Source organism: Sinocyclocheilus anshuiensis, unplaced genomic scaffold (assembly GCF_001515605.1).
Source record: "Sinocyclocheilus anshuiensis isolate Anshui unplaced genomic scaffold, SAMN03320099.WGS_v1.1 scaffold523, whole genome shotgun sequence".
In the NCBI taxonomy this organism is placed as follows: domain Eukaryota; kingdom Metazoa; phylum Chordata; class Actinopteri; order Cypriniformes; family Cyprinidae; genus Sinocyclocheilus; species Sinocyclocheilus anshuiensis.
Window position 1 is genome coordinate 52,913 of NW_015552561.1, and position 20,213 is coordinate 73,125.

A 20,213-nucleotide genomic window follows, 5' to 3' on the forward strand; every position below is an offset into this window, starting at 1 on the left:
TTTCTTTAGAAAAAAAAAAAAAAAAAACATCTGCGGAACACAAAAGGAGTAATTAGAAAAATGTCAAAGCCGTTCTTTTTTACCTTTATATACAGTGGTGGCCAAAATTATTAGAACACTAGTATTTTCACCAGCTAAAAATGGTTTTAAGTCAGTTATTTCTATCTTATGCTGTAGTGTGTCAGTAGGAAATATCAGATTACATTTCCAAACATCAATTTAGCCATTAATTGTGATAATCCAGTGAGATTTTTGTTTGCGCAACAATCTCTGACAACAGCCAGTGCTCCACACAGAGATCTGATCTCATCATCATCCAGTCTGTCTGAGATTACATGAAGAAACAGAACAAACTGAGACAGACTAAATCCAGAAGAACTGTGGCAATGTCTCCAAGATGCTTCAAGAGACCTACCTGCAAAGCTACCTAAGAAACTACGTGCACCTAGGGAGAAAACTGCTACGCAAAGGATGGTCACACCAAATGTTGATTTAATTTAGTTAATAGAAGTTAATTGATAAATAAAAATCTATTACTGACATTATTTTTGACAGCATCCTCATTATACAGCATTTTTACACAAGTGCCTAAAACTTTTAACAGTACTGTAGCTTTGCAGAAAGGTCTCTTGAAGCATCTTGGAGACATTGCTCTTAGAGCTCCATCATGTTACCTTAGAAACATAACCATATGCTGACACTCGATGGGAGGTGTGATAGAGTGCATAGGAGAACAATTATCCTCATTTAACCTGATGTCATGTCAGATTTAGTTTCCTCCCCCGTTTGCGTGTCCACAAATAAGTATTTGTGGTAGCATGTCTAGATGTGTTCACAGTGGGTGAGTCTAACAGCCTAACGGTATATGTGTGAGAAGCAAGAGAAAGACAGAAAGGAAAACAATAACTGAGTCCAAGTACACTATGTGCTCCTCATTCATCAAGGAAACAGAAGGACATACAGTACATCTTAGGACAGCACTTACAGATGTCAGTGTGTGTCATTGTTCGTGTGTTTTCTGAAGTTGTGTTTTTAACAGCATATATTGCTGGAGACATATTGGAAATCATTTCAAAACTAAACATCCTCTTTCAAAAAGTATTGTGGTACTCATTCATTCATTCATTCATAGGTTTAACAAAAAGTCAAAATCTTATCAATATCTATATTATTATATCAAACAATCTATAATAACAGACAAAGCAATAGTGAACATGTAATAAAAACAGTTACTCACACTTGGGTTGCGACATTAACATCGTATCCGATATAGCCGACACAGCATCGTCTTTTAATTTCAATCTTTATGAAAATCCTGTTTCGAACTGTGCTTTGTTTGTAAACGAATCTGTGGTAAAATGAAGTGAACAAAGGACCAAGTTCTTACTGACGCGGTCTGGAACATCATTAAAAATAAAGTTCATCCACTCTTTCGTAATGCTGGGATCAGAAGGAAGGCGATGCAAAGACTGTTTTCCACAACTTTGCATTGTACAGCATCCTGTTGTCTTCAGAGCCATCTTTGTCATTTGGTTTCTGCGTAGAACTGCATTTGCCTCTCTCGTTATTTACACTACATGCATGAATCTGTGGGCGGGGCTAAACAGGCAGTGCCGTAGAAGCAGGTGTTGATCTTCTTCTGTGGAGGCGGTGTTTAGCCACACTATTACATCATAAAGTGGCACATTCCACAACCTGTCGTTTTGGAAGATTGGCTTCAATATAAGCTGTTTTTAGACTAACGAGAAAGTTTTGAGTTCTGAAAACTTACAGGATGTTTTTATAGTAAAATTACCTCTTATATGTCAAAAGATCAAGGGAATTTTGATTTCTCAGTTCATGACCCCTTTAAAGGGGTCCTATTATGCTCTTTTACAAAGTCTCAATTTTGTTTTGGGGGTGTACTAGAACAGGCTCTCATACTAGGTTGTTCGAAAAACATATTATTTTTCACATATTTTACATTATTACAACACCTCTCTCCCCAGTCTGGCATGAATGGCTCGAATAGTTCCTGTATCAAATGAAGGCCCGCCTTCTGAAATACGAAATGTGCTGTGATTGGTTAGCTGGGCCAGTGTGTATTGTGATTGGCACCACTCGGCGCCTGGTCGGGAAATGTCATACCCCTTACCATAGCCGCCTGCGAGCTTCAGTGTAAATATTGCGTCAAAATCAAATCAATTTGAGCGCAATTTAAACCCGGATGATTGTAACCACTCTAAGTTCATCTGCCTTGGGAAAGCTAGCGTGTCTCCGACATAGTGATAACACTCGTTGCCTTCTCTAGTGCAGCTCAACCAGGTCTCGTCCCATTCATTGATATTTGTGATTTCACAAATCCCGGAAAATATACGGAGTCGTTCGTTGTCGTTTTTGAAAAGTGATTTCTGTTAAATAAAATATCTCCTTTTGAAGTGGACTTTGAGCTTTGTAACTTTGCAGATCGTTTTTATGCTCAAACAGTAACATTACAGACTAACTAAAGTTGAAAAAGCGAAAAAGCATAATAGGACCCCTTTAAACCATATAGCAGTGGTTCTCAAAGTGTGGGGCGATTTTATTTATAGGTTTAATGGGGGGCGCGACCAAAAAAGTTTGAGAACCACTGCCAGGCAGTCACACATGACACTAATAATGCTGAATTATGATGCTAAGAAGCATCCTGTATTCTTGTATACTTGATATCACAAAGCAGGATGTCAGAGTTGTGTGTGCAATTGAGCAGATGAGTAGGAGAAATGGAGCACACAGCTTGCTGGTGATATCAATAGCAGCGTTTGTGAGTGTTCACAGTGTGGTTTGTGAAGGCCAAGGGTTAATGTGTTGTTTTCCTGTATCCTCCAATGATGTTTTTCACCCTTTCACACCGAGCTAACAGAGGCTGGAAATAGCATCAGCCTCAATTCTTCACAGCTAGCAGCTGATAACAAACATAATCATCAAGTTATTTTTTTCTTTCACTCAGAAATTGTCATTTAGTGCTGATCCCCATCTCTGCAGACAGATTAATTCTTTTGACAATGAAATGAATCTGCAAGTCAATAAGGACAGCAGACTGATTGTATTTGAGAACAGAGACACCACATAAATATTGAAATCTCAGTGGGAGCCAATTTGGGGTCACTGCACTGACTTGAAAATGGGCTCACATGTAAAAGTTTGTCTCACTTACATACTGGGGGTTGTATGCCATTCAGAATTAATTGACAATGCCTTTTTGGACGGATGGACGGATGGACGGACGGATGGATGGATGGATGGATGGATGGATGGATGGATGGATAGATAGATAGATAGATAGAACTTGCCTGCAGATAGTGGAGTGATCGTTCCTTCATTTTGGGATCTAGAGGAACCAATGCCTTCTCATATCCACCTCCACCTCCTCCACGGGAAGATGGATAGATCTCTCTAGCCTGACTGACTGTCATGGCCGACCACGTGCTCCTTTTCAGAGAGTGTCCGCTGTCTCCTGCCTTGGCTATGTTGGTGCAAGCCAGGCACTCTCCTGGAGGTGGCCCCTTAGATTTCCTCAAGGTAAGCTCCTGGATGGCAGCATCCAGGGTCTCGTGTCCGGTGGGATATCCACGTCCCCCTCTACCTGCACCCACCAGAAAGCTGCTGTCACTGTCCAGGTTGTCATCGGAACTCCACCATCCAGCTGTTTTGCTCCGGTGGCGGGAGCTTCGAGACTCGTGGTGGGAGTCTCCACTCTTGCTTCGTTCTCGGCTTTTGTTCCGACGGGCTGAACGAGACTGGTGCGTTCCTGAATAATGATGTCCACCGCTTTCCTCGCCACCACTGCGGTGCCCTCTATCTCTGTCCCGGTACTCTCCCCCACGGGTGCCATTAAACTCTCGTTTAGAGGGTGCCTCCAGTGAATGTGACTTGGCGAAGAGACGCTGGACAGAGTTCACCAGATGCCTTATGCGACTCGGACTCTCACTGCGTTGTTCCCCACTGGCTGTGCGTTGGTACTGCAGGGTGTGGAAGCCATCTGGATGGAAGGGCAACTGTTTCTCGAACTGATCCAGAAGGTTTGGTGGGATACGGTGCATCTTTGCCCCATGACCATGCCCATGCCCTGCAGAGGATAAACACTCTTCACAGGTGGAGTCATAGGACTGTGGCTGACTGGGGTGTGACCGAGGGAAAGTGCCTCCACCAGATGGGACCATGGCCAATGGTTCAGGGGGCCCACCAGGCGGGTAGTAGGGGTGGTCATTGTGCCCCTGGTAGTGGTCAGGGTGGTGCATATAGTCCCGTGCAGTGTCGCAGTCCTCAGGCATGCAGTAGCAAGGCCCAGAGGAGTGTTGTGACAAACTGCGACTCACCTGGTAGCCCTTCATGGCCGGGGCATGGTGGGCCGTCCGGGCCGAGAGGGGGCGCTGTGGGCGCGACAGGGCTGCGCCGGAGTCAACTATGGAGAGAGGGACAGAAAGGAAATGAGACAGTTAAGCACATGTTTGTGTACAGTACAATAAATATCAGCATTATTCTCAAAACACAGTAAACTAACATGATCCTTGACTTTTCAGATATAAAAAGGATGAAGTAAAGAAAGGCACTGTTATTTATTTGATACAAGCTTTTATGGAAGACAACTGAACTAAATTAAAAACGTCAAAGTCGTATCAACACTTTTTGAGAACAGCCCACCAATAAATGGTTAATTTTTCAGCAAATTATATAATTTTTCTTTTCGGGGATGTGCTGTTCTGTATTCTAATAACAACCACAACCAGCCAGCTGACAATGCAGAACAAGCACACTCCAATCCGTCTGGCGTAGCAGCGCTGCCATTGACCCTGAACACACAAGAGTGAGGGTGAGCAAATGCTGTGCAAAAATGACTTGCTATTTTTATTTGATTCACTCTAGGTTCTTTGTTGGAGAGAATCATTGTGTCACTATCTCTCAAAATCTGTTCAATTGGCAGAGCAGGGCTGCTTCTCTGCTAATTCAACCTTTAATCTAGTTCATATTCATAACTGATAAATCTGCTTATTGTTTCACAACACAATCTGTGCCCATTTTATGATCTCAATGATAAAATGGGCAAAAAGCCTGAAAGGAAACAGCGAAACGGAAAAAGGCTTGTGCTTGTCAGGTGGTTGCCGTTCATATGGGCCTGGTCTTTGAAGCAGGTGGCATTTCCAAATGCGAGCTATTGCTGACAGATGTTGCGGTGATCATTAGATGGAGATTAGCCTGTTACTTTTAATGAGCTAAATTTGCACAGCTAGCTTGATCCTTTGTGTCATGATCTCTGAGCTCAAAAAAGCAGAGCAGTGCTTACACTTCTTGCTACATATCGAATACTGTACACCGGTGTGAGGGGTCATTATTTTCCCTGAGTAAGTCACTTAAAATTTGTGCTTCATGGAAATGAATGAACTTTGTGATTTCTATCCCATCCAAAATAAACATCTTTGTTTTTCTCACACACCTTTTGCAAAAGTTACAGAGAAAATCATCTGCTGATTTTTGGTCAACGCATAAGGTCCTTTGAGAAATGTCTGTGATTGTGATATTGTATTTTCACACAGTTTAGACTCATTTATTTTGGGCTTCATTGAACACTAAAGCTTGTTTTCATTAAATACCATAACTAAAATGCTTGTTGTGATGTCTGAAGCACCTTCATTATCTAAAAGAGACAAGTTAAACTTGAAACGATTTTTGTTAACTGAAATTAAAACAAAAACTAACATAACTGGGAATAACACCAAAACTAAAATAACGGCTTTAAGGGCAACATTTTAATTCTGGTTTTGCTTTCTGATGCATTGTGCATATAATATAAAACTTTAAACCTTTACAACCCACCTGCATTAAAAATCAAAATGCCAATATTGACAAAATGCCAATCATCTTGTGCTGATTTTTTTTTTTAATTAAACATTATGTAATACCAGATGCTGCAATAACTTTGAATTTGAAATAGAAACTAATGAATCTCTGAGAACCTTTTATAAGCTAATGAATAATGTTTTTTTTTAACTAATGAGTGATAAACAAATGAAAACTAATTAGAAATAAATTAGACATAGAAACTCAATTTAAAAATTTGAAATATTATAAGCCTTGATTTATTTATTTTTGACAAGTGGATTGTTCAAGTACTGCTGGCTTCCCATCCAACATATCAAGAAAATTATAAAATAATATTAATAATGATAAAAATAAATAAGGAAAGTTAAATGATGTAAAATGTTATGAATCTATCACATGTTGTTGATAGTCTTGTTGATCTCTAAAGTGCATGTATGTGTGTGTGTACTTGTATTCCCTTTGTTATGGTGACCAAATGTCCCCACAAGGAGAGTAAATGTTGACCTTCTGTTTTGACCTTTTTTCAGTCCCTTATGAGGAAACAAGCTTATAAATCATACAGAATTATTTTTTTTTTTGAAAATCTAAAAATGTTTTGTATGAGGGGTTTAGGTGTATGGTTAGGGTTAGGGTAAGAGCATAGAAAATACAGTTTGTACAGTAGAAAAACCATTATGTAAGGTTCCCATAAAACATGGAAACCTGTGTGTGCGTGTGCGTGTGTGTGTGTGTGTGTGTGTGTGTGTGTGTGTGAAAAACTGAAAGAACAAACGTTCACAATGTACATCAAATTGCATGGTGCTGTCACATCTCTCAGCATGAATAACATAGAGTCTGGTGTTTCCCGTAATTTAGTAGAGTCTTCTGACAATCAATGTCACTCAACACCACTTCAGGTGCCAGCTGACCCGTTTGCCTCCCGTGGCATCATCACACCATCTCCTCCCTGAACCCAAGATGAAAATGGAGATGAAAACAAAAGAGGGCATGAAACTCATCCCATCATTTCCATTCTCCCTCTCCTCACCAGCTCAGAGTCTCTCCAGACAATCTCTCTCTCTCCATGAGAGTATGCGTCTCTCTATCCCTGTCTCACTCTTTAGACTCACAGCCTTATGTTACCGCCTTTCAAATATACAACAAGCGAAGGCCAGCCATATGGAGCAATAAAAAAAACCTCCATTCACATATAAACACAAACTAACACACTAATACCAACACCTTTTTCTTAAAAATACAAGATACAAGAGCCTTTCTAAACAGTAGAGCATGGCACTAGCAATGGCAGTGTTATGAGTTTGATTCCCAGGAAAAGCAAGAACTGATAAAATGCGAGCCTTTTTGAATAAAAGCGTCTGCCAAATGCATAAATTTAAATGAAAATGTATAATATCAGTCAATACTGGATATTTAATTGTGCATTCATGTTTCCTCTGTTTTTAAATTCTGATTACCTTAGATATTTAATTTACTCACTTGCAAGTGCCTCTAACAACACCCTGGATATCTTTCAAAGTCTGCAATTATGATTTCGGCCACATTTTTGTGCACAGTATGCATCAGGTATAGTCATTTGACATATGGCCATTTGAGGCTAAAGGCTAAAACTTATTTGAATGCAGGTGTAACTGACAATACAAAATCTTTTTAATTTAGTTTTGTATCCTACAGTAGGCAAATGTTAGTCTATTCCTTCTCATGTGGTCAGTTGTAATAGCATCAGTGTGTGTACTAACAGACTGAGGGCTGACAGGCCAGAAAAAAACACAGTTTGTTTTCTGGCTTCAGTATTAAGCAACCAGAGAGAATTCTTTCAAAGCCAAAATACAGTTTATGGGTCAACAGTGATGAAAATAATGACAATAATATCAGTCAGCAGCACATTGCTATGGGTCTTTATTACAAATACATGTGGAGATTCCAAATTCTGCCGTCAGTGTTCATGTCATTTAAATCGAACTGAATTCAGCACAGAGACAATGCTAGTGATGTACGACTTCCGCACAGCTAGCTAAGAATGCATACACTGCCCTCCTAATAGCTCCAGCCATTGTATCTTTTTTTCTGACAATGACTTTTGCTAAATCAAGCATGGTAATACAAAAGAGCAGATACGTCCCAGGCTTTTCCAGAATGTTATCTTATTCTCACATAACCTTATGCACATTTGCTCCCAGCGATGGCCCCATTCAGCCCTACGAGCATGTAGAGATCTCTCTCGTTAAATATTTAGAATTGTTCAATGAGGCTTCGTTAATTTTCTGTAATTGGACTGGGAGGTTGTCATTATGGATGTGAGAACATTGCCGAGCTGATAGGAGAAAATTGGATTCACTTTAGGTCTATAAAACAGCAGAGAGAGAGAGAACAGGAGAGGGAAACATTGCAATGGTCATTATTTGCCCAGGAGATTTTTTTAAACAGCATAAGCTGTGCACTAACATACTTAAACCCTAGTGCCATGCAAAGCAATTATTTCCACATGGAAACATGCTTTTCCCAAGCACGGCTGGATGAATGAATGAATTTATGGATGCACAGGTACACATCTTTTCAGTCTGATGAAATTATGGTGCATTGCGTGTTAAGGATGTGAGAAATTCTCATATGACATCAATTCAATCAGTGATTAGTTGCAGTGAAATGTTATTCCAGCCCTTGGGTAAAAATAAATAGATGCATGGCTGCATATCATGGCTCAGTCCTTCAGAAATGCATGCATACTCTTTTCCTGTTACGGCTTTATATGGACTGCAAGCGTTTACATTTTGAATGAGATTTTATTGAGAAACATGCTTTCATAACCTAGTTCTAGTCACATATAGCTGGTTTTTAGAGCAAGAGCAAGCTATTGAAAAATGCAGAGAAGTACCACAGAGATAGAAAGAGAATGACGAGGGAAGGCGGATGACGGGTATATTCTGGCCGACATTCCAGTAGTCTCTGCAAGGGTTCAATGGAATTAGCGTGTGTTGGTTTTCAGGTTCTGACTGTGACAATGACAAAGGATCTGAGTTGTCATCTGTTGAGCTCCTTTATGACAAAAAACAAACTTCTTTATTTTAATTAATGCCATTTTTTGTCATTATACTTTCTTTTAATTCAAAAGAGTGACATTGTTCATGCTATTCTACCTTTTGTATTGTCTAAAAATGTGTTGCATGTGGTAACATCAAAATTATTAGATTGTATTTAAGATCTTATTCGAAAATATTATTTAACATCAATGAATGCCTAAATACATTAGGTTACACCAACACAACTTAATCTACAGGTTATATCAGGTAGAAATATCTCTGTAAGGTAGCATTTGTTGCACGTTTTACAGTAAAGAAAACAGTCAGGATTGGATCAAAATGCGTATTGTGTAGATAATGACAGAAGTCATCAATTCTATGCACACAAAAATCCAGTTCTTGTATACTGTGTGTGGACTCAGTCAGACCATTACACGCACATACTCCTCAAAGGTGAAGGGTTTTGATATGATTTCTCTCTAAATCCCCGTCTCTCAAAGAGATAAGCTCTTGCCTCATCCCTTCCCCAGCCCGCTCTATCCTTTACCTCCAGCATGGAGAGATGGACACTAACAGATAAATGAGAATTCACACCCTGAGGGCAGTATCTCTGTCTCCTGCATCTCCCACTCTTTCTTCTCCCTCTCTACAGGTGAGGCTGGCTGCTCCTGAGAAGGAGAGGCTTTGAGATCCTGTTCTTCCCATGAAGAGAGCCATCCGGAAGAGGCTACGGTTGTGAACGATCGAAATGAAGGCTCAAAAAGATGAAGGACTTGACCTTTCTTGTTTCAACCAGAATGCAAGAAAGGAAAGTTCAATACAAGTTAAGCTCCATATAGAATTTGCTTGTGGTATAATAACCACAAAAAAAAGCAAAGATTGAGGTTTTATTAGCAGGATTGTGAGGCTTATAATTAAGGTACATTATTTTTTTATGTTAAATGTATTAATGTGTATTATTAATATAAGTATAAATGTGTATAAGAATAAAACATTAGTATAAATGTGTATTATTTGAGCTGTAAAGCAGTTTTACACAATAATTTTACAGTCATGTTAGGGTTTTAGGTTTAGGACTGTATAAAATTGGATGTAACTTCACACAGAAAAGCTTAAAAGTGAATTTTGAGACTAAAATGATAACCCCACCTATTGTTCACATCTTATGGCTATACAATTGAAACAGTGTGCAATGTTTATGGCCCTATTTGCTTCTGTTATTCACAACTGTTCACAAGTTTGGGGTCATCACTTCACTTCACTTCACTTCACTTCACTTCACTTTATTAAATAAATTAATACAGCAAGGACACATTAAAGTCCTGACAGTAAAGAGTTTTAAAATGTTACAAAAGGTTTCAAATAAACACAAATCAAAGAATTCTGAAAAAACGACATCACAGTTTCCACAAAAATATTAAGCAACACAACTGTTTTCAACACTGATAATAATAAGAAATATTTCTGGAGCACCGAATCAGTAGGCTATATTATAATATTTTCTGAAGGATCATGTGATACTGAAGACAGGAGTAAATACTGCAAAAAATTCAGCTTAGCCATCACCGTAATAAATTACATTTTAATATATATTAAAATAGAAAAGTTATTTTAAATTGCAATAATATTTCATAATATTACCGTTTCTACTGTATTTTTAATCAAATAAGTGCAGCCTTGGTGAGCATAAGAGACTTCTTTCAAAAACATTTAAAAATCTTACTACCCCAAAATTTTGAATGGTATTCCAAGTGTAACCAAGGTTTTTATTTATTTATTTATTTTTTAAGAAAAGGTGGGGCAAGTGAAAATTAACTTTAGTGGTAATCAAGATTACACCAAAAACACAGTCGATTGAGCTAAACTTGTACTTAACCTGGAATATTCCGTCAGTACAGGCAAAGTAAACCGTTTAATCAAACCCTCTGGCAGATTTTACATCTAAAAATAGAAGAAAAAAGTTGTTCTTTAATTTCAAAGAACTGATCCATCTTTTTAGCAGCTCCCCTCCTCCTCTCCATCTTTCAGTGCCTCAAGTCATCGGCAGCCCGGAGCTCAATATAAGAGGATGGAGCAATTTATCAATCGTTCTCCAGACAGACTATCAAAGTGAGAAGGAAAGCGAAAAAAAAAAAAAAAAAAAAGTATTGCAAAGTGAACTTTTCTGCTTCTCTGAAGTCTTAACACCTCACCATTTCACATGACTAATTCTGTTCTCTACTCTATAAAATATGATATCTAACACACCTACAAACATATTCCTTCTTTTTAGAGAGATAAAGAAAAGAGGGGAAAGGGTGAGCAAGTGCATACCCAACCCCCTCCATTCCCTCACCCGGGGAGGCAGAGAAAAAAGACCAGGCTGCCGAAGAAAAACGGGAAGAGGGACATTGAAGGACAAAATGGAAGGTCAAAAACTAGGCTTAGAGAAAATGGAGGGAGAATACAGTGAAAAGATAAGGAGGGGATGAACAGGAACATGCATTGGTAATACCAGAGATAGATATCACACTTATCAGCTTTGAGATGTGTGGTTGATACCAAACTTACAGCAGATAAATCAGACGTTTCTGCCGATATTTATGAACATAGTGAGGCTACAATGAGAAATAAATCTCTATCGCTGCAAAGCATATGACACAAAATGGCAAAGAAATTCATGTTAGTGTGCGTACGTGATGTGACGACACTTTCGAACGCGCCCAAAATCATGTGAGCGGCCCATTTTACTCTCTTTGATCTATTAGCCTGTTCTAGAGATATGTTGAATATTCATACACACACAGTCTCTTTTATACTCTCAGTCATTCTTTTAATTTCTATCTCTCTCACACACACTGTTATCCAGCCCAGAGAGTACAATAAGCCCAGGTGCTTGTGTGTTAATGGATGTTACGCTCATTATTCATGTTACGGGCCCATGCACCATTAGTGCTGTGAGTGGGACAGAGGGTTGAGAGGGATTTAAACAGCTTTCTGCTCTTTTTACTGACTGCTTTACTGAGCAAACACTAGTTTAGCGGTGCTCGTACGAGGACGCTGAGCCACGTTACCTCTCTGACAGTGGGGGATGGAATTGGACCATCTTATGCTATTCAAATGTATGCCATCAAAGCCAGAGGACGCATGTTCTTCCACACACATGTTTGCAAGCACACCCAAAGCTCTGCGTTGCTAGGCTACACCATTAACTAGGTTATTTCATGCACAACAGAAATCATTTTCATAATGATTTCACGTTGGTTTTTGCCAGTTAGATTGCATCCTGTTGGTCAGGCTCAAGGAGATTGTCCTTTCTGTGCAGGAAGCAGCCGACTGGCTTTGAAGTCATGCTGAATCGTTAAGTTAGTCGAAAACTACCAAGACAGCATGAGATGGACGCTCATTGAATGTGAGACTGAACTTGTGTGTTGGATCAGAGTCTTCTGATGTATTCCTGTTGGCGGTAGAGGAGGCTGAAATGGCAGGCAAGTTTTGGTCTGTCTATCTATCTATCTATCTATCTTTTAGAGAAAAAAGAAAAGAAAAGATAAATAGTCAATGATAGATGTTTATATACAAGCTTCAACTGTTATTAAATTATTAGTGTTCTGTTACATAACAGAAAAGTAATGAGCATGTACTACTATATTCAATATTAAGTATAAATTAAATATAATTTTATTTAAATCATATATATATATATATATATATATATATATATATATATATATATATATATATATACACAGTGGGTGCCCTCGATTGGAAGGGTTCTGGTCGTCCCAAATGTCTTCCATTTAAGGATTATGGAGGCACCTTGTGCTCTTAGGAACCTTAAGTGCAGCAGATTTTTTTTTGTAACCTTGGCCAGATCTGTGTCTTGCCACAATTCTGTCTCTGAGCTTTTCAGGCAGTTCCTTTGACCTCATGCTTCTCATTTGCTCTGACATGCACTGTGAGCTGTAAGGTCTTATATAGACAGGTGTGTGGCTTTCCTAATCAAGTCCAATCAGTATAATCAAACACAGCTGGACTCAAATGAAGGTGTAGAACCATCTCAAGGATGATCAGAAGAAATGGACAGCACCTGAGTTAAATATATGAGTGTCACAGCAAAGGGTCTGAATACTTAGGACCATGTGATATTTCAGTTTTTCTTTTTTAATAAATCTGCAAAAATGTCAACAATTCTGTGTTTTTCTGTCAATATGGGGTGCTGTGTGTACATTAATGAGGAAAAAAAATTAACTTAAATGATTTTAGCAAATGGCTGCAATATAACAAAGAGTGAAAAATTTAAGGGGGTCTGAATACTTTCCGTACCAACTGTATATATAGTATTTAATTTTTTTTTAATGTATTTAAAACTCTAATATTGTCCAATAAATCAGATATAGCACCAATATATATGGCTCCAAAGCTACACATTTTTATCTTTAATTCTCTCATACACACAAAGACACAGATGAACATTAGTTGTGCAGATATGCCAGTAGTGTATAATAATGAATAATTGCATTAAAATAATCGCCGCAATTTGCTTTCATGGCAGCCATACCAAATTACCAGAGCTGCAGCTCGGTTATGTCATCCAAATAAAAATAAATTGCGACAACTGGTTCGGTTGGCTAATGACCAGCCTGACAGATGATCCTTGTAATCATTCTTGTTTATATCAATCTGTTGTCTTCAGGCGTGGGACAACAAATATCTGGCAGTTCAGATCTGTCACACTGTGTGAAGTACACTAAGATGACGCTGATGATGGCCACTTTCTCATCCTCACAGACTGTAGTTTCAATCTAGTGTGCTTTATTGACATGACAAACAACAAGCCATTTTTTATATGGCCACAGTGTTTGCAGCTTAACTGCTGAAATAAATAAACCCTGATGTCCAGTGTGAAGAGTGACAGTCAAAAGATGTGTGGATAAACAGCTTTTAGTGGGCTGCACAAATGAGAAAGCGAGTAAAAAGCCATCATGCATTTGTACATGACCATGATTGCAAACAAAGACACAGAGCAGAAGCAACAGGGTGTTTCAATGTGATCGAATTAGCAGAAACACACACACTGTTCATTCTGTGATAAGAGAATCACTGCAGCTCAACTGATGGGAGACAGACCACTGTATTACTGAGCTGACAGACTACAGATAAAGAACTAACCTAAGCATCAGCAGTACACCAGACCCAGCTTACCAGAACACATTTACAAATGCAGATGAGACAAGTCCTTTACTCATGCAAACGTGCATCAGGTTTCCAAAGTGTTATCGATGTATTGAATTCTCTTTTAGAAGACAAATTGACAAAATTTTTCTCCACTTTCTCTGTGAAGGTTGTAAATGCAGGCCCTATCTGTAATACTACAGCATTGTGTCAACGATCCTTTAATTTCTCTGACCATCAACACAATATTGTAATTATCACTATATTAAAAAAGGTGGTAACACTTAACTATAGAGATCAATTCTCACTATTAACTAGTTGCTTATTAGCATGTCTATTATTACCATATAGGCTGTTTATTAGTATTTATAAAGCACATATTCTGCATGACCATATTCTACATCCCTATCACACCCAAACTTAACAACCACCTTACTATTAATAAGCAGCAAATTAGAAGTTTATTGAGGCAAACGTTGTAGTTAATGGTTTGTTAATGTTGAGAATTGGACCTTAAAATAAAGTGAGACCAAAAATGTATATTTCATATTCTTCCATGTAACCTTTAAGGGCATCTCATTGAGCATGTGATTTTTTTAGTGCAAAATCCTGCATCTTATTCACAACCACTCATGATCAAATTTAATAGCTTAAGTTTTTAATAAATTAAGTAAAATTTTATACAATGTGCATATACAATTTTCAGCTGGATTCGCAACATGTGTGTACACATTTGTTTTGCCTTAATTGTAATGGTAATATATGCAGATTATTATCATGTATATGCATATACATTTAAACTCATTGTCAGTATTTTCAGTATGAACTTGCCTTCTTATGCTGATGCATCTTAGTGCATTTAAAATCTTTAGGTATCTTTAGAGATGTCTGTGTAGATTTTGTGCACAGATGCTTGTGTCTATTGATCATGGCAGAAGTGAAGATGATCAAATGGTGAAGAAGATCATTATAACCACATACAGTATATTATGACATGCGGTTTAGTCAGCATGTTAAAGAGCTGATTCTTGTGTCTGGATCACAGTGGTGGATCAATGATGTTCAGTCCCACCAAAGTATGCAAGATAAGATTTGCTGTTGTGATTTTTGTAATAATAATTACTCCCAAAATTAATCAGTGCTGCTTATTTCCATGCAAAAGATAGCTTCAGTTGCACAGTGAAAATCAAGAGACTTGCAGATGTGCTCCATTTGAAACCCAGTCCGTTCATTTTGATCTGGTTCAATAAATCTCTAGCTTTTTCCCACAGATTTTATCTGACGCAATATCATGATGTTCAGTTGTGCATGCATGCAGCTTAGAGAGAACAATGCTGGTGGTAAGTGAGAAAATTAAGATTTATTAAGGGACGCAGGTTGTCTGAGGTGTGCACAGCCCTCTAAGCCTCATGAAGAACTGCTTCCACATAACGGCATAAGAAATCCTGTTACAATCTGACAGTGGGAGTGATAGCCGGTGGTAATGTGCAGACACTAGAGTTTGGCATTATGAAAATGTTGGAAAGGCTGTGATTACTGAGCATCTATGAAACTATCATAAATACAAAGACACATGGTGAAATGCATACTAATGTTCACACCTGCACACATGGACACACACACAGTCCTTTAACAGAACTAGGTCACTGCTTCTCTGCTACACTCAAGCAAGTATTTCTGCGTAATAGCTCCACATGCTCCACTTTTCCTCTCTTGTCCTTTTCCCCCATCGTTTCTGGGATAATTTCACCTCTCCTTGTATCCACCACACACACACACACACACACACATAGACAAACACGTAATAATCTCCCTTAAGTGACTATAGTTGCACATGTGAATGCTCTCTTCTCAAGTTTCTAATGAAAGATTACAACATTATGCTCAGGAGTCAAAAGGATCGATTCGCTCATGAATAAATAAACAGAACAGCTTCAGAGTATTTCTGGTTGGAGTTGGGATCTGCACTGATGGTCCTTCTTCATGTAGTCCATCATTCAAAAATAAATTAATTAATAAAAATGGGTACATCTGAAAGCACAAACACTAAAACATCTGAAACATCTAGTAACTAAAACATAAGCATTTAACGTTAATTCAAAAGTTTGCTGTTGGTATCATTTTTTCAGTGTTTTTGAAATTAATGAATAAAAGTATTACAAATACAAATTCAAAAATTAAATCCAAAGTTGTAAGTTTTGAACTGTAGTGTATGAATGCACACGGTTTTATAAATCTTTAGGTTTATTGAATGAATAAGCTGACTTTAATATATTTAATCACTATATAATTAAACATGTTCAAAGCATGTTCAAACATTCATTTAGAAAAAAAAATATTTACTGATTTTTTTAAATAGAATAGTATATTGTAAATAACTCTTCACTGTACATTTCTCTCTCTCTCTCTCTCTCTCTCTATATATATATATATATTATTGTTAAGAGGAAGTTTGGTTAGAGGTGCAAACATATCTACATAATAGAAAATCCAATATATGTAAAATGTCAAATGAAAATATATTAATATAATATACATACTATTTTTTTATGTTGTCAATATGTCCAACATTTCAACTTTATTCATACATATAAAAATGTTATGCACAAACTATGAATATTAATATGATCAGGTTGAAATAAAATGAGCAATGAAAGCTAAGGATCTTCTTTGCATTTTTTCTTGCTATCTGTAACCTGCAGCATCTCCATCTTTTCTGCTCTTAATGAGTGGATATGAGATAGCACAGATGTGCCATAATATGTAACCATGAAAAGTGAGAAAACCCAAGAGACTTATTACCAGATCCAGTCCACAGGGACATCCAGCTCAGCTGTCACTCACTAACTAAAAAGCAGCTCTGAAGAGTTTCAATACTCAATCCTGGAGTACGTTCAGTGAAAAGGATGCATTTATAGGCACATATGAGCCTGTATGTGAAGGGTGAAAGTTATAAAGAGACAGGAACAGATAGAAGTGATTTAGCGGGTAAGTGTGAGTGCGAGTGTGTGTGTTTGTGTGTGTGTGTGTGTGTGTGTTGTGATTGAGCTGTGCTGGCGCCACAGGGTCTGCTCTATGTTTAATGCCAGTGTCGCGTTGTGTCTGGCTCTTGTGTCTTATAGATCTGTGTGCCTAAGGAGGAAGCTGTCAATCACAGAGTCAACACAGAAATGCTAAAGGCTTTTAAGTGTCACAAGCAGGAGTGCGAGAGAGACAGTAGTCGATCCTTCTCTTCTTCTCTGCTGGAGCTCAAATGGTAGAAGAAGGGAGAATGGGACAGAAAAAAATAAGAGAAGGAGAAGATAAAAGGCTCAGAAGTAGACAGACAGGAAAGATTGGAAAGATGCCTCAAAAAATTACAAGAAGCTGCAGGACCAAACGAGACAAACATCTCCTACAAAACCATCTTATTGTGTATGATCAATATGAGAAATCAGATATACATCAGATATGAGAAAATTATATTTTTGTCGTAATTATCCTTTCATCTGTTAAGGGTGATTTCCGATGACAGCGGTGCTCAGTGCATTTGTTGGCTGTGTCTAACAAGCTGTTGTTAAAAGTAAAAATGACTTCCTTGTTTACAACAGAGTTTCAGTCTCTTTCAATATAAAAGTCTTTACTGCTGACTCATAAAAACAGTCTCTTGTCGCCATCTAATGGCAGAACAGTGTAACTAAAATCACCATCATGAACATACACACCATTTCGCAACGCTAAATACTACTATTAAATACTACTATTATTTTATCATAAAAGTTGCTAGGCAATTCAATCAAAAGTACAAAGGCATCTCTCTGATATACAGCATTGAAGTTACAAATATAACGTGATGAGATTTTGTCCTCAGCTAAAAATAGCTCTGGAACAAATAATAGATTAATGAGACCAAAGACTGCCCCTTAGATTTACCCAAAACAAATTATATCTCATGTTTAACCACTATAGAGACATCAGAGCCAGCGGTAAATTCCAGAAGATCTGGCTGAAGTGAGGCTCTCTCGGCGGGTTTATGAGCGCTGAATAACCACTAACTTACACAAGCTTCAGTCTGGATCCAGAACACCTGAGAAGAGATGATGCCAACCCCTCAGATGATGCCAACCCTGAAACAACATACAGAACTACCACATTTTGCTATAAGTTTGATTGCATCATATAATAATTGCTGTTAATAGTGTTCATCGTCTGTTTTACTACGTCTTAAATTGATTTTTCCGTACTGCTGGTTCGTCTGGTCAGAGGAGAACTGGCCCCCCGACTGAGCCTGGTTTCTCCCAAGGTTTTTTCTCCATTCTGTCACCGATGGAGTTTTGGTTCCTTGCCGCTGTCGCCTCTGGCTTGCTTAGTTGGGGACACTTCATTTCCAGCGATACCGTTGACTTGATTGCAAAGATACTATTTAAACTGAGCTGGATGTTGACATCACTGAATTCAATGATGAACTGTCTTAAAATTTTTCAGTTAATGTTTACTATTGTCATTTTGCATTATTGACACACTATTTTCCTAATTAATGCTGTTCAGTTGCTTTGACCCAATCTGTATTGTTAAAAGCGCTATATAAATAAAGGTGACTTGACTTGACTTGACTAACGTCCTGGAGCTCACATCTCCGAAAACGTTGAAGCAAATTTTCAAATAGACATTATCTTTATTAACAAACCGGATATTTGAAGTATAAACAATTACATTCTTGCATAAAAACTCTTAAAACTACATTCCATGACACAAAAACAACATTATTTAAAAAAATTATACTGTATTTGGGCATCCACCATGACCCTCGCTGTGAGAAATACCGCAAGCAGAGTGATACAAACGGTGAAACGGTTGTTGGAGTTCTGTTATCAGTCTAATATCGCACTCGTATCAGCCAATGTTGACCGTTGCAATGTTTAATACACAATGTTTAATACAGGTATTATATTACACAAGCATATACAGTATATATATATATATTTAGCAATACATGCACCCAGAGTTGGCTGTATGATGATGTTGCAGAGCATTCCAAATGAATAAATTGACCCTGTTTATCAGATTGCAATGTTATTGATATGAGAAAGTTGGTTTAAAGTAACGATCATAAATATCAGCATCAGAGACCAACTGCCTCGTGTCAACAAGCTGCAACACATCTGAGGTGAATCTTAATGAGTAGACGCACTCGTTCCATAAGAGGATGAGTGTGGTAATGTAAGCAAAAACATTTGAGGCAAGAGGGAGGAAATGGAGAAGGTGAGAGCAGGATATATTTGGAAGGAACGCTGTCTCGGACCACAGGGCTGTTAGTTCTGCCTTTCACAGGGGAGTGAATTCTAATCAAACCAAACAGCTTGTCATCGCACACTCATCATAATCTAATTAAGTGCAATCTAAATAATGATGACATTAGCCTTCTGATTGCACGGGTATAAATGCTGAGAAACGCATCAGTCTCATGTCGTCATGGTGCTCTGCCATCATCTGTCTTGATTTGGAGTGACTGGCCATGACTGTTTTTTTTTTCTTGAATGAACCAGCAAAAAATCTATCTATCTATCTATCTATCTATCTATCTATCTATCTATCTATCTATCTATCAGATTTTTTTAATATTTTGAAAAGTCTCTACAGTAAAAACAGTAGTATTGCAAAATATTATTAAAATTAGTATATATTATGTTATAATATATTATTATATATGATCAAAACTCAATATTTCTATTTTAATATATTTTAGAATTACATTTTCAGCATCATTACTCCAATCTTCAGTGTCACATTATCATTATATATCATTATAATATGCTGATTTGGTCTAATGTGCTTTTGGGCTAATGCCATTTAGAATAATATATATTATTCTATAGTCACCTCTGTATACATATATGCACCACACTGAACCACATGTACCTTAAGTGCTATATAATACTATGTAATTCTGAATTCAATCAGCTTTTCAACATGTCATGTCAATCTTTCCCTGCCTCCATATTACATTACATTACATTACAAACAGATGGCAAAATCTCCCATGGTAGTGAATAAATTACCATACATACATGTGCCATCGTATTTACATGATCACCATAGCACTTCAAAGAAGAAAAGATTAAGGGAGCAGAAAGTATAATACTACTACCATGTTCAAAAAACTACCATGGGAGCTTTTTGTTGGTTAAAGCTTGTTATCTGAGTGCCTGCTCATGGTCCTGAGAA

At 37.7% G+C, this 20,213-nt stretch overlaps 1 protein-coding gene across 2 annotated transcripts in view; it reads right to left on the reverse strand.

The window, feature by feature from the left end:
• The window catches only part of LOC107664711 (disks large-associated protein 3-like), a 74,275-nt gene that overhangs the window by 24,407 nt on the left and 29,655 nt on the right, over window positions 1–20,213 (reverse strand). For both annotated transcript variants that reach the window (XM_016455359.1, XM_016455360.1), the window contains exon 2: window positions 3,312–4,423. In XM_016455359.1, coding sequence (XP_016310845.1) covers window positions 3,312–4,352 — 1,041 coding nt within the window. In that variant the 5' untranslated portion in view covers window positions 4,353–4,423. The remainder of the gene's footprint in view (window positions 1–3,311; window positions 4,424–20,213) is intronic.